This window comes from Mesocricetus auratus, unplaced genomic scaffold (assembly GCF_017639785.1).
Source record: "Mesocricetus auratus isolate SY011 unplaced genomic scaffold, BCM_Maur_2.0 Super-Scaffold_100045, whole genome shotgun sequence".
Classification (NCBI taxonomy): domain Eukaryota; kingdom Metazoa; phylum Chordata; class Mammalia; order Rodentia; family Cricetidae; genus Mesocricetus; species Mesocricetus auratus.
Genome location: NW_024429222.1, coordinates 3,278,103 through 3,291,372, shown reverse-complemented (window position 1 = coordinate 3,291,372; position 13,270 = coordinate 3,278,103). Strand labels below are relative to the sequence as shown.

The 13,270-nt window shown below is 44.8% G+C and overlaps 1 protein-coding gene across 9 annotated transcripts in view; it reads left to right on the top strand.

Annotated features, from left to right (window-relative positions):
• Positions 1 to 13,270, top strand: part of LOC110342650 (nuclear receptor coactivator 5-like) — a 55,400-nt gene that overhangs the window by 34,222 nt on the left and 7,908 nt on the right. For 6 of the 9 annotated variants that reach the window (XM_040735366.1, XM_040735365.1, XM_040735363.1 and 3 more), the window contains 4 exons: positions 3,303 to 3,388; positions 3,517 to 3,643; positions 7,346 to 7,545; positions 12,683 to 12,946. In XM_040735366.1, coding sequence (XP_040591300.1) covers positions 3,303 to 3,388; positions 3,517 to 3,643; positions 7,346 to 7,545; positions 12,683 to 12,946 — 677 coding nt within the window. The remainder of the gene's footprint in view (positions 1 to 3,302; positions 3,389 to 3,516; positions 3,644 to 7,345; positions 7,546 to 12,682; positions 12,947 to 13,270) is intronic. The other 3 variants (XM_040735367.1, XM_040735364.1, XM_040735370.1) reach the window with 1 other exon arrangement.

Here is a 13,270-nt window from a genome sequence, read left to right as displayed (position 1 = left end):
AAAAAAAGCAAACTTGAAAAAAAAATGGGGTTAAAGAGTTAAGCCAGCAGTTAAGAACACTGGCACTCTTCCAGAAGGGACCCAGGTTTGATTTCTAGTACCCACATCATTTCTCACTACTATCTCTAACTCCATTCCCAACTCTCTGCTGGCCTCTGTGGGCATCACATATGCACACTGTACACATAAGAATGATAGTTATTTTTTTAAACCGAGGAACGGATAGACATACAAAAGCATATGATATTAAAGTGAGATCTTTTGGTTAGACTGTTCCAGGTTTTTGGGTCTGCCTTTGTTTGAAGCGGGGTCTCTCCATAACCCCAGCTGTGCATAAACCAGGCTGGCCTCATGCTCTCAGAGGTCTGCCTGCCTCTGCCTCTCAAATGCTGGGATTAAAGGCATGCACCACCATGTCTGGCCTTAAACAACATTTCGCTTTGTTTCCTAGGTTGGCCTTGAAGTGTTGGGCTCAAGTGATCCTCCTGTGTGAGCCTCAAGTAGCTGTAGCTAGGGCAGGGTGCCTTGTCCTCTCGTTCCCTTTAGTGACTCATGGTTATTGCCCTGCAGCATGTGCACCCCACTCTCAAGGCCCTTCTTCTGTCCCCTCCTTCCCTCCTCTGTATTCAGCAGGGAGTGCCTCTAAGCAGGTGAGTCAGCGTAGCCTTTCTGGCTGCTCACCTTGGAGCCTTCTGTGTAGTTTTGGTAAAAACAGGTTTCCTTACATTGTATTTGAATTGATTTTTATGTGTATGAACTTTGACAAGACCTCCCTTTTGCCTCCATTAGAGATGAGTTTTGTGACATATTAAATTAATAATTCAAAATTGAAAAATGCTTCCTCAAGTGCAGAAGTGCTTGGAAATATAGAATTCAGGAGAGCTTGGAAATATAGAATTCAGGAATGCCTGTTAATAGGGGTTAGTTTCTCTCAGGCACCATTTCCTGAAAGAGATCTAGAATGCCTGCGCTGTTAGGTTACCTTCTGAAGGAGAGCATTTCTGGTCTGCTCTGGAAGGAGTCTAGAGGCAGGAGTGGATAACAGTGGTCAGCTTCCCTTGCGGGCTCACTCTGCCTCAGGCTCCATTCTCTGGGCTTTGCCATGTCAGCTCCTGGAGTTCCTGGACAGGCACTGTTAATAGTTTCCATTTTAGAAGGGAGGAACTTAGCTGCTGGTGTAGGAGCATACCTCTAACCCCAGCCCATAGGGCATGAAGGGAGATCTGTTGAGGCCATCCTTAGCTACAGAGTACTTTAGAGACCAGTGTAAGACCCTTCCTCAAAACAACTGGACAACCAGCCAATCAGAAGTAAGGAGCCTGAGACAGCTGAGGATAAACTCTTTTTCTGCTAGAAAGTCAAGCAGCGGAGCCTAGGCAGTGGTACACATCTTCTGCTGCTTGCCCCAGACTGCCCAGGTGTAGGCAGCACCTTCTGGGACACCTTGCAATCTCCTCTATTTCCTTGGTTGGGAGCAAGGAAATTTACTTTCTACTTTATTATTAGAAGGCATATAGGGCTATGGGTGTAACTCTGGTAGAGTATTTGTCTGGTATGCGTGGGGCCCTGGGTTTGACAATACCTCTCCCAAGAAGAAGGAAGGAACAGAGGGGAAAAAGGAAAAAGAGAAGGAGAGAGAGGGGGAATACAAAGATTGAGGGAAAGCTAGGGAGAGCAAATACAGCCAGGGTTAAAGAAAGCTGGTAACTTGGGATAACTGGACTCAGTGCAGGCAGCAGACAAAGCTGCAGCAGGTGAGGAGGAGGGGATACTGTGTGGAGTGCAGCATCCTCCAGGAAGCAGGGCGAGTCTCAGACTCAGACACACAGTTATGTCTACTGTGTGGAGTGCAGCATCCTCCAGGAAGCAGGGCGAGTCTCAGACTCAGACACACAGTTATGTCTACTGTGTGGAGTGCAGCATCCTCCAGGAAGCAGGGCGAGTCTCAGACTCAGACACAGTTGTGTCTACTGTGTGGAGTGCAGCATCCTCCAGGAAGCAGGGCGAGTCTCAGACTCAGACACAGTTGTGTCTGCTGTGTGGAGTGCAGCATCCTCCAGGAAGCAGGGCGAGTCTCAGACTCAGACACAGTTGTGTCTACTGTGTGGAGTGCAGCATCCTCCAGGAAGCAGGGCGAGTCTCAGACTCAGACACAGTTGTGTCTACTGTGTGGAGTGCAGCATCCTCCAGGAAGCAGGGCGAGTCTCAGACTCAGACACACAGTTATGTCTACTGTGTGGAGTGCAGCATCCTCCAGGAAGCAGGGCGAGTCTCAGACTCAGACACAGTTGTGTCTACTGTGAGGGTAGATGAGACGAGCCTAACCCAAAGCCCAAGAGGAGAAGCCTGGGATTGATGCTTGTGGGCAGTGCACAGGGCAGTCAGTTTGACAGAGTGTATCCAGTGCCGCTCTGCCTTGTGGGTGAGGCCTCTTGTGGGAGTGCAGCTAATTGCTGCCTGCTGAGACTTCTCTCCCTGGCAGGATGTTCCTTGTGGACAAAAACATTGCTATCTAGATACTGGGGAGCTGCAATAAAAGTGCCTGATTTAGGGTACAGAGTGCATCCAATTCCCCGTTTCCTCTGTTAAATCACAGCGAACGGGAGCACTTTGGATGGTTAATAGATTAACCAGCATCTGTGCACTATTTTGCACGCTTTTAACAAGGGAACATAACTTGCTCAAGGGAGCCGAGGAGTACTTAGGAGTGTGGGAGCTAAGCTCAAGGCGTCGTGTTTGCCTGTATTTAACAAAGACCCTTATAAGTATAGAAGTGAGCACCTTTTTTCACAGGTGAACATTTTTATAAAAGCATTTCCTTTCCTTCAGACTGAATGCTGTAAGCATGAGTCAGTCTGGTTGTTTTGTGATTTGCATCTTATTTAACAAGGATAGTGACTCCATTTAGCACTTTTTATTGTAGCATATGAGAAGAAATGAATGAGAAATGGCAGAAACTCTTAGATTCACATAATGCTCTAAAATGAGAATAGATTATTAGGTAGAATTTCTTTTGTGGGGTGGTTCGAGACAGGGTTTCTCTGTGGCTTTGGAGCCTGTCCTGAAACTCACTCTGTAGACCAGGCTGGCCTTGAACTCACAGAAATACTCCTGCCTCTGCCTCGAGTACTAAGATTAAAGGCTTGCACCACCACCGGCATTGGGTAACATTTCTAAGCAGTCGCTGTCTTGGGTGACTACAGCTTGCACTGGGTGATCTGGGTTGGGTTTTTATGTTGTGGGGGCGTGTTCAGAGGGAAAACATATCTGCAAAATTTGAGAAAATATTTTCATATTTCCAGCAGTACTGAAGAGTTACGAGGGAATGTGGTTGATTATTTAAAAAGGAATGAAGATTACATTGAGCAATGCCAGGACTTTCAGCTAGGTAAGAATTCTGTCAAGACTGTTTACAGTGTGCTGACTGTTGTGGAAGTACTGAGCTTTACTTTTGTAAGGCCGCCCTGCATGATGGAGATTCGGTCATGCGGAAGCCCCAGTGCACCTGTTTTTCAGATCTCGCCAATGGCAGGGATGCTCAGAGAGAGGCGCTTTTCCAGCACTTCTACCAAACACTCCAGAAAACATGGGATCGAGAGAAACCTTCAGATTGCGTCATTGTCTCTATGGACACAAACCAGAGGTGACTTTATGTCTTTTTAACTTACCAAATGAGGGTGTGTGTGTACATTATGATTTAAGTGTGCGGTCTTGGGTATTAGGAGCATTCCCTTAAGATTGTCAAAATGTCACTGCCAGCCTAACTAATTGGAAGTAGGAGCATTATTTCCAGATCCCTGTCTTACTGAGATTTTCTTTATTGCTTGGACACACACACACACACACACACACACACACACACACACCCTTTTAGGCTGTGTGCATCTCATGCATGGGGACTTTTCTGTGCTGTGCTGTCCACTATCTTAATGACAGTGATTTCATGAGTGATACCAGCTGCGCCCCTGGCTTATGTCTGTTTGGCATACCACTCACCACATGATGCAACGGATCCTACAATGCACGGAATTCTACTATATGATTCCAGCCGTATGTGAAACATGACTCTATTAAGACAGTGCTGAGCTTTCTCACATTTCTTTTTTAGTCTGACTCTATAGCTCCACTGGCCTGGAACTTACTGTGTTGACCAGGTTAACCTGGGAGGCAGAGATCTGCCTGCCTCTGCCTCCCAGGTGCTGGGATTAGTCATGGCCCGTCGTTGCTGCCGCCTTCCTCTTCCTCCTCCTCTTCTGCATTCTTTCTTTTTTTAATCTGCAATCTTACAGCAACTCAGAATTTTTATTCACCATTCAGAAGCAAAATCACGAGTCTGTTTCATCTGTAGGGTGTTCAGGTTGGACCTTGGGAGACAGTATGCGAGAAGAAATGAGGTCATTCGCAGCGTGGGAGAGGGCCATCCCTTTTACAGTCGAATGATGAGTTTCTCTTTAATTGAAAGATGTCCACAAATGCCCTGGATTAATTTGACCATGTAGTAATTTAAACAGATTTTGAGCCTAGAGGTGGAGAAGACTCAGCATGTGCAGGAGGTTTGCTGCCTCAACATTTAGCAATTTTGCCACAAGATTGCTTTGGCCTGGTCACTGCATTAGTCTTTGGCTAAATTAGTTTCCCCCCTCACTCCCCAAAGGCAAGGTCTCTGTGTAGCCCCGGGGTTAACTGTGAACTTGTGGCAGCCCTCCTGCCTTAATCTCCCAAGTACTTGTCAAAAGTTTGAGCTTCAATGGCTGGGTTACATTAGCTAGCTTGGTTTTCCTCTTTCCTCTTTGTCCCTCTCCCTATAAATATTTATTTTATTATGTATATATAATGTTCTGCCTGCACATCAAAAGAGGGCACCAGATCTCATTATAGATGGTTGTGAGCCACCATGTGGTTGCAGGGAATAGAACTCAGGACCTCTGGGAGAGTAGCCAGTGCTCTTAAACTCTGAGCCATCTCTTCAGCATCCCCCACCCCCCAACCATCCAAACATGGTCTTATATAGCTTACACTAACCTCAAACGTGCTATCTAGGGGAAAATGACCTTGAACCTGTACCTCCACCTCCCAAGTGGGATTGTAAACATGTGGCATAAACTCCCAATTTATGTGGTGCTGGAGATTCAGGGCTTCGTGCATGCCAGGCCAGTTCTCTGCCACCTGAGCGACTGCCCAGCCCTTAGGTTAGCCTTCTTAGCATTTGTAGCAAGTATCATATATCTGACTTGGATCATCTTGTATTTCATTTAGAACTGTGGCTGACTCCAGCTGCTTGTTGGACTAAACATGACCCTGATGCTCTGGCTGTCTTCCCATCAGCAGAGTGGGGCGGCCAGCACTAATTGAGGGCAGTCTTGTAGTGAAGACTGTCTGAGACTGCATTTCTCCTCCTCTCCATCTAGAGTGGCATTAGAAGCTACTCCTCACATGTTGCCTAGTTCCTGCCTGGCGTTCCATGGCCTGGCAGTTAGCCATGGATCAGGACACTGGAGTGGATGCAGCCAAGAGTTATGTCAGCCGCATTGTGTCTGCAGCTGCTGGTGCCCTGTAAGCAAGGCATGCTGTTTGCTCTCTTGTCACTTTGATGTTTATAGTGATACTTTGGTTGGTTGATTCATTCCTTTATGCTGCAAAACACTAATTTTCAGTTCATGTCATCTAATGTGAGTTCTTTCTGTGATGACTTTCAAACATGAACTGTATGAACTGTTTTGTTTTCTTCCTGAGTTTATTTTCTGAAATCATCCATACGTTGATAAGTGACCAGAAACATGTTTTCCTGTCACCCTAATAATCTTTAGTTCTGTGAAACATGCATTTGGCTGACTTGTTACATGTAAAGCTATAGGTAAGTATAATTCACTAACATCTCCTGTTTGTGAGAGGTGCTGTGTAACGGGGTAAAACACACACACAGCAGCTAGGAGAGCGGATGTAGGGCTGAGGGGATAGCTCAGTTATAAGAGTGGTTCTCCCTGAGTGCACTCTCACAAGCCCGGTTCTTGGAAATGGAGACGGGAGTATCAGAATTTTGAGATTATCCTTGGCTGCACAGTGAGTTCTAAACCAGCCTGCACTACATGAGATTGTCTTAAAAGAGAGAGATCAAATGTACTAAGGGCTTATCCCACCAGAAGCTGAATATTCATATGAGGAAGAGTGGGTTACCATAGTTCAGAGATTAGCTAAAGAGTAATGTCACTTGTTTTGAGCCTCTGCGCTGAGGACTAACGTGACCAAGAAACAGAAAGGCAGAGGGATAGCAGAAGGAAAGGGGGAGTCGATCATCGAGGGATGATGAATGAGCTTGGCAAGAGAACGGGTGTTTGAAGGTTAGTGTGTGTAGAGCCTGTTTAGATGGGTTGAAGTACTGGCTCTTACTACTTTGGTTTTTTTTGTTTTTTTTTTTCTTGCTAGGTCTGAGAATGCTAGTTAAGGGCTTTGCAGGTTTTTGGTAATCACTAGGTAAGAATGGCCACATCAGCTCAGGGAGAGGCTTGGGTAGATTGACTGAGGATGGAGGCTGAGGAAGCAGGACATGAAATCACTCCAGGGTTTCTGACCCAAAGCGGTTAATGATTGGTGAATGCTGTCTGACTCCAGTGTCACTCGTGCTCTCCCTGGAAAAGAGTCCTCTTGATAGAAGTGACGCTTGAGGTGAAGACTGTCTTGTTCTTCAGAGCAGTCTTCTCACTTGTTTTTTTGTTTTTCAAGACAGGTCTCTCTGTGAAACAGTCCTGGCTCGCCTGGAACTCACTCTGTAGACCAGGATGGCCTTGAACCAGAGATACACCTGCCTCTGCCTCTGCCTCTGCCATACTGGGATTAAAGATGTGCGCCACCACCTAGCAAATGCTTCCATTTTTAAAAAGGCTACTCATCATGCTTACTCAGCACAGTACTCAGTATACCAAACCAAAGCGCAGCCTCTACTGTCTGGTTTGTTTTTTGTTTTGGGACAGGGTTTCATGGTGTAGCCCCAACTGTGCTATGTAGTTCCATATGTAGACCAGGCTGGCCTTGAATTCACAGAGATCTTCCTACTGCTGTCTCCCAAGTATTGGGATTAAAGGCATGTGCCACCATGCCTGGTTTGCTTTCTTTACTAAATTATATACATAGTCAATCTTATAAAGGATTTTACAATTTCAGAAAAGACTTACTTCACTAACATAAATAAAATAAAAACATTGCCTTACTGTTTGCATGCTTAAATGTGTGGTGGTGGTGTGGACTCTTTTCTTCTATTAAAATGAAAAGTAACCTGTGTTTTATTTGTTTATTTGTGTGTGTGTGCGTGCGTGCCTGCTTATGTGTGCGTGTGTGTGCGCGTGTTAAGGGATTATGCCACAGCCATAGGCCGCCGCCTGCAGGATCGTGGTCTTGTAGTGGAAACAATTCACCTTGTCTCGGAATCGGACCTCACTCGCGCACTGCAGGATGTTAAAGATGACGGTTCCCCCTTTTGTATTCTCGTGGAGCAATCTAATGTGAAATATTCCTCTTGTACCGTAATCATGCTTCATGACTCCATCAAAAGTAAGTGTCAGTCCTAAAAGCGTCTTTAGAGACAACCCTGCCTTTTCTTTGTGTGCTGGCATACTTTGAAGGTTCGTGTTTGCAGCTGAACTGCTTTTAGTTGAGGAAGAAAGTACTTTTTCTGTGTATCGATGAAAGCTGAAAGCTAAATCACCTTTACTGCATCTATGTAAGGATCACACAGCCAGGTATGGTGGGCTTCCACATTTAGTCCCAGAACTTGAGAGGCAGAGGCAGAAGGGTGGGTCACTTGAGCCCAGGAGTCTGGGCTGTGTAGACCCTGTCTCAAATACAAAAGGGCCTAAAATATCCCATCCGTGATGTTATATAATAGATTGCCATCTGTAGAGGCTTTGGCCAGATCTTACCACCAGCTTTTATATTCTTGATGGTCTCAAGGATTCTCTTAAACTTTGTATTAATCTACTTTTCCTCACTGTGTGTGTATGTGTGTGTGTGTGGGGGGGATGATCAACTTAAAAAGAGAGAAGCTTTGTGATCCAGTTTCTTAGTTTTCCATCTGAGTTCATACAGAACCATGGTGCTGGGTCCTGCTGAGTCTGGGTCCGTCATAGCAGTGGTGTCAGAGAAAGCTGCTTACCTGGACCATAAGCGTGAAAGACAGGAGCTAGGGACCAGATTCAGTGTCCCTTTCCAGAGTGCACTCTGGTGACCTGACTCTGTCCTGCTGGACCCTGCTTCTCAACACAGTGGCTGGAGACCAAATCTTTAACACTCTGGCCTTTGAGGGCCATTGACCCAAACCCTTTGTTTTTTTTTTTGTTTGTTTGTTTGTTTTTTTGTTTGTTTTTTTGGTTTTTCAAGACAGGGTTTCTCTGTGGCTTTGGAGACTGACCTAGAACTAGCTAGCTCTTTTTTTTTTTAATATTTTATTTATTTATTGTGTATACAGTCTTCTGCCTGCTTGCCAGCAGAGGTCACCAGATCTCATTCAAGGTGGTTGTGAGCCACCATGTGGTTGCTGGGAATTGAACTCAGGACCTCTGGAAGAGCAGTCAGTGCTCTTAACCGCTGAGCCATCTCCAGCCCCACTAGCTAGCTCTTGTAGACCAGGTTGGTCTCGAACTCACAGAGATCTGCCTGCCTCTGCTTCCCGCGTGCTGGGATTAAAGGCGTGTGCCACCACTGCTCGGCTCTTTTTTTAAGTATGTCTTTTCTGTGCTTTCTCATCCATTTCTTTGTTACAGCATTCATTAGAATACATGAAAATTAACACACACACCTTTTTGTTTGTTTGTTTGATTTTGAGACAGTTTCACTGTGTAGTCTTGAGTAGGATAGAACTCATTCTGTAGAGCAGGCTGACCTTGAATTCAGAGATCTACCTCCCGAGTGCTGGGATTAAAGGCATGTACCACCACTGCCCAGTAAAAGTGATACCCTCTGTGCTCCCTGATTTACAAGCTTAGGCAGATGCACACATCAAAGCACATCCTTCATCTTCTCCACTGTGGTCAAATGTGCTCTTCTTGTTCCTGGCTCGACCCTGTCCTCTGCAGTTGGAGGCTAAAAGTGGCATTTTTCTTCCTGGACACAGGGAGAGCCTCATGGGAGTCTCCTCCATACCCTGCCTCTCTGTCACCCAGACCTACTGAGTTTTCTAGTCCTCTTTCAGAAGCCCCTACACAATTCTGCTCAGTCTAGATGCATTAAGTGTCTCCTGTATCCCAGGCTCTGTATACCTGGCTTCATTTTTAGCTCTGGTTAGCAGTAGTAGTTGAGCATGCTTCTCCTACAGACTCTGGGTCACATGTCCCAGCAGTAGTTAGAAGATCTTTCTCTTGAACGGAGCCCATGCAACACTAGTAGCTAGGGTTTATTTCTCTCCCTAACGTCGAGAACTGGTAGAGAAGCGAATATAGGGTTAATGTTCTAAATTCAACTGTCACATTAAGTCTGAAGGGAGAAACTGATAAGCTCTTGTTTCTGACATGGGAAGGCTGGACAGTTTTAGTAGGACCATGGCATCTCTTTTGCCTACCGTCCAGCTTTTGTTCAATACTACACTGGAGAGTATAAAATTATGATTTTTCTGTACTCAGTAGTTTAGGAGGCAAAAATCACAGTTACTATACACATAAGTTCTAGAAATGTAAAGAACACACTCTTTCAATAATTACAAATCCCACTCTCCAGGGAAAAGGTTAATTTGAACCAGTTGTGAAAAGGACTAATTATGTTTCGTTACTTAAATGTTGACATCATGCAAGATCATTTAGGAAGTTATCACAAAATAGGTAGAATATTTGTTGAGTGTTAATTTTTAAAAAATCATTACTCCAGGCAGTGGTGGCACATGCCTTTAATCCCAGCATTTGGGAGGCAGAGGCAGGAAGATCTCTGTGAGTTTTAGGCCAACCTGGTCTAATGAGTGAGTTCCAGAACAGTCAAGGATACAGGGAAACCCTGTCTCAGAGAAAAAACAAAAACAAAAAAATCACCATTATTTCAAAAAGCATTAAATCTACTTTCAATATGTTCTGAAATCAGAGGTGATTTATTTTTTATGTTCAGAATAGTGTTAATGTGAACATTATTTGTTATCCCTAAATTATTAAATCCAGATCATAAGTAAAGAGAGCCTTGTTTTCTCTGATGAGCTGTGTTTTTACTAAAAGTAAAAGCAATCACAACTATTCTCTTTCAGGATCCTTTATAATAAGTATGTGGCCTCTGTGCCAAGTATTTGAAATTAGCCACACGGTGAAGTTTAAAGCCTGAAGGCTAACATGTAATATAGTCATAAATGTAACCTTAATAAACATAGTGTAAGATTTAGCCAAATATGATCATGGCCCCTACAGCTCTGAAGAGCCCTGACTTGGAGTTTTTTCAGAACACAGTGATACATGACAGGCCATTCAGGGTAGGACTCCATCTGAGAGGCAGCTGTCATGAGGTTATCTTCCCCAGACAGACCTGGAAGAGACTGGAAGACATCTATGTATTGCCTACACCCAGGAAGGCATGGGGAAGCTACTTTTAGGTCTAGAATATTTTTTTGTGTGTGTAGTATTTATCTTCTAAAGTACTCCCGACTAGACCTAAATTCCCACAGGGCCTTGCCAGAGACTGCAAGACCACTGAGGTTGTGGGTTACTCTTTGCATGGCTGCACCAACCTGGAAGCCCTGTGTGCTAACCCTGTCAGGTACACGATTAGAAATAGGCTCTTAAGGATGTAGCAAAGACTAGCAGTTTCTTATCATCTGTAACCCCTCGGCTTCCACGGCTGTCCTTTCCAGCCTAACCCTGCCCATCTCTTCTGGGTATCCTCTTCCTCTTAGTACTGCATCCTGATGCGATGGTCCAGCAGAGCACCTTCACCTTTCCGCATTCCATTCCTTGTCCTGTGGTCTTCGTCTTCCATTATTGTGTGTGTCATTGTAAAGTGGTAGATTTCATAATGACGTTGTTCAAGCCTGTTATGTACTTTGGCCATGTTCACTCCCCATTATTTCCTCTTGTCCCTTCCACTTGTTTCTGAGTTTTGTTTGTTTGAGATACGGTCTCAAACAGATTTGCTGAGTAGACTAGGATGATGTTGAGCTTATCTTTGCCTCTCAAGCGCTGAGATTAGACATGTGGTATCACATTTGACTTTCATTTCTAATTTTTGATGTGACAATTTGGTCTTTTAAAAACTGGGTTTCTAGCCGGGCGTTGGTGGCACACACCTTTAATCCCAGCACTCGGGAGGCAGAGGCAGGCGGATCTCTGTGAGTTCAAGACCAGCCTGGACTACCCAGTGAGTTCCAGGACAGCCTCCAAAGCCACAGAGAAACCCTGTCTCAAAAAACCAAAAAAAAAAAAAAAAAAAAACCAACAACAACAACAAAAAAAACAAAACAAAAAACAACAACAACAACAAAAAAACTGGGTTTCTTTTCTTTAAGAATTTCTGGGCTCAGGAAATTGCTCAGTAGGTGAAAGTACTTGCTCTATTCCCAGCACTTTTTATGGCAAGGCGGGAGGTAAAGAGAGAGGATTACCCGGAAGTTTGTGGGCCAGCTAGCCTGGAGTATGCAGTATACAGTGATAGGCGTGAGACCTGCCTCAACACAAAGGAGAAGAGGGGGAATCGACTTTGGAAAGTTGTCCCCTGGCCTCCTCTGCACCTGTGCTCCTGAACACTCGCACCCTCTTTCTAACTCACTCTTACACATACATAGACACTAAGTAAATAATTAAAGTTAATTTTGTTGACACTTATCCCATGTATTCCTACAGCTGTTGCTTCTAATAATTTATATATATTTAGTTTAAAATTTTGGGGGGGTTACGGTCTCTTATGTCAGTGGTTCTTAACAACCTGTGGGTCACGGTCTCTTTGTGGAGTCAAATGACCCTTTCACAGGGGTTGCCTAAAAACCATCAGAAAACACAGATATTTATGATTCATGAACAATAGCAAAATTGCAGTTATGAGGTAACAATGAAAATAATTTTATGGCTGGAGTCACCACAACATGAGGAACTGTATTAAAGTGTCACAGTATGAGGAAAGTTGAGGACCACTGCTCTATGTGACTTTGGCTGTCCTGGAACTCACTGTGTAGACCAGGCTGGCGTCTCACAAAGGTCCTCTGTCTCCCAAGAGCTAGAATTAAAAGCAGGCACCACTATGCCTAGCCTTTGTATAATTTTTCAATAAGAAATGTCTATTTTGAAATCAAATAGAGCACCTGCTGTGTAGGGTACTAGTCATTCTATTCAGAACCTCACCCATATCAAAGACCAAGACAGCTGATACAGCTTGCAGGCGGGCTGTCCGTCTTCTGACTTGTCTTTTCTTGTTATCTTATTTTATGAATATCTCTTTAAAATAGAGAGCGAGACAGAGAGACAGAGAGAGGCAGAGAGAGACAGAGAGGCAGAGAGACAGAGATAGAGACAGAGAGAGGCAGAGAGAGACAGAGAGGCAGAGAGACAGAGATAGAGACAGAGAGAGGCAGAGAGAGACAGAGAGGCAGAGAGACAGAGACAGAGAGAGACAGAGAGAGGCACAGAGAGAGGCACAGAGACAGAGAGAGGCAGAGAGATAGAGAAACAGAGACAGAGAGACAGAGAGAGAGAGAGGCCCCCTGTATGGTAAAGCTGCTTGTTCTTCTCTCTAGTACATCGGCATATGCCCCTGGAGGATGCACTGGTTCTGGTGACTAAAGAATTGAAGAGATTTTTCACTGGACAAAGCGCTGGGATTTCGCAGAGGGCTACTGAGCTGGTGGATGACTTCCTGGCCCGTGAGCGCCTGGCCAGTTACTCGGTTCCGTCTAGCATTTGTCATCTTCTTTTCCTGTTGCGTGAGGGGAAGCATTTGTACAGTGACGAGCTGGGCCTGATCATGGACTACCTAACGGTCAGGAAAGAGCAACTGCAAGGTGCGTGGTGTCGTCCCTTCCCTTCTGAGTTCTGGACTCTAGTAGGCGAATCCTTTTTCTATAAACCCGTGTGTGCACGAAAACTATGGGTTTTTTTTGGGGGGGGCCTGGTTTTTCAAGACAGGGTTTCTGTGTGTCTTTTGAGGCTGTCTTGGAACTAGTTCTTGTAGACCAGGCTGGTCTTGAAATCACAGAGATCCACCTGCCTCTGCCTCCCAAGTGCTGGGATTAAAGTTGTGCACCATCAACGCCCATCTCACTCTTAAGTTTCTAACCTTTATAGACTAAAATGTTTCTTTTGAGTTTCTTTTGAATCAGACGTTA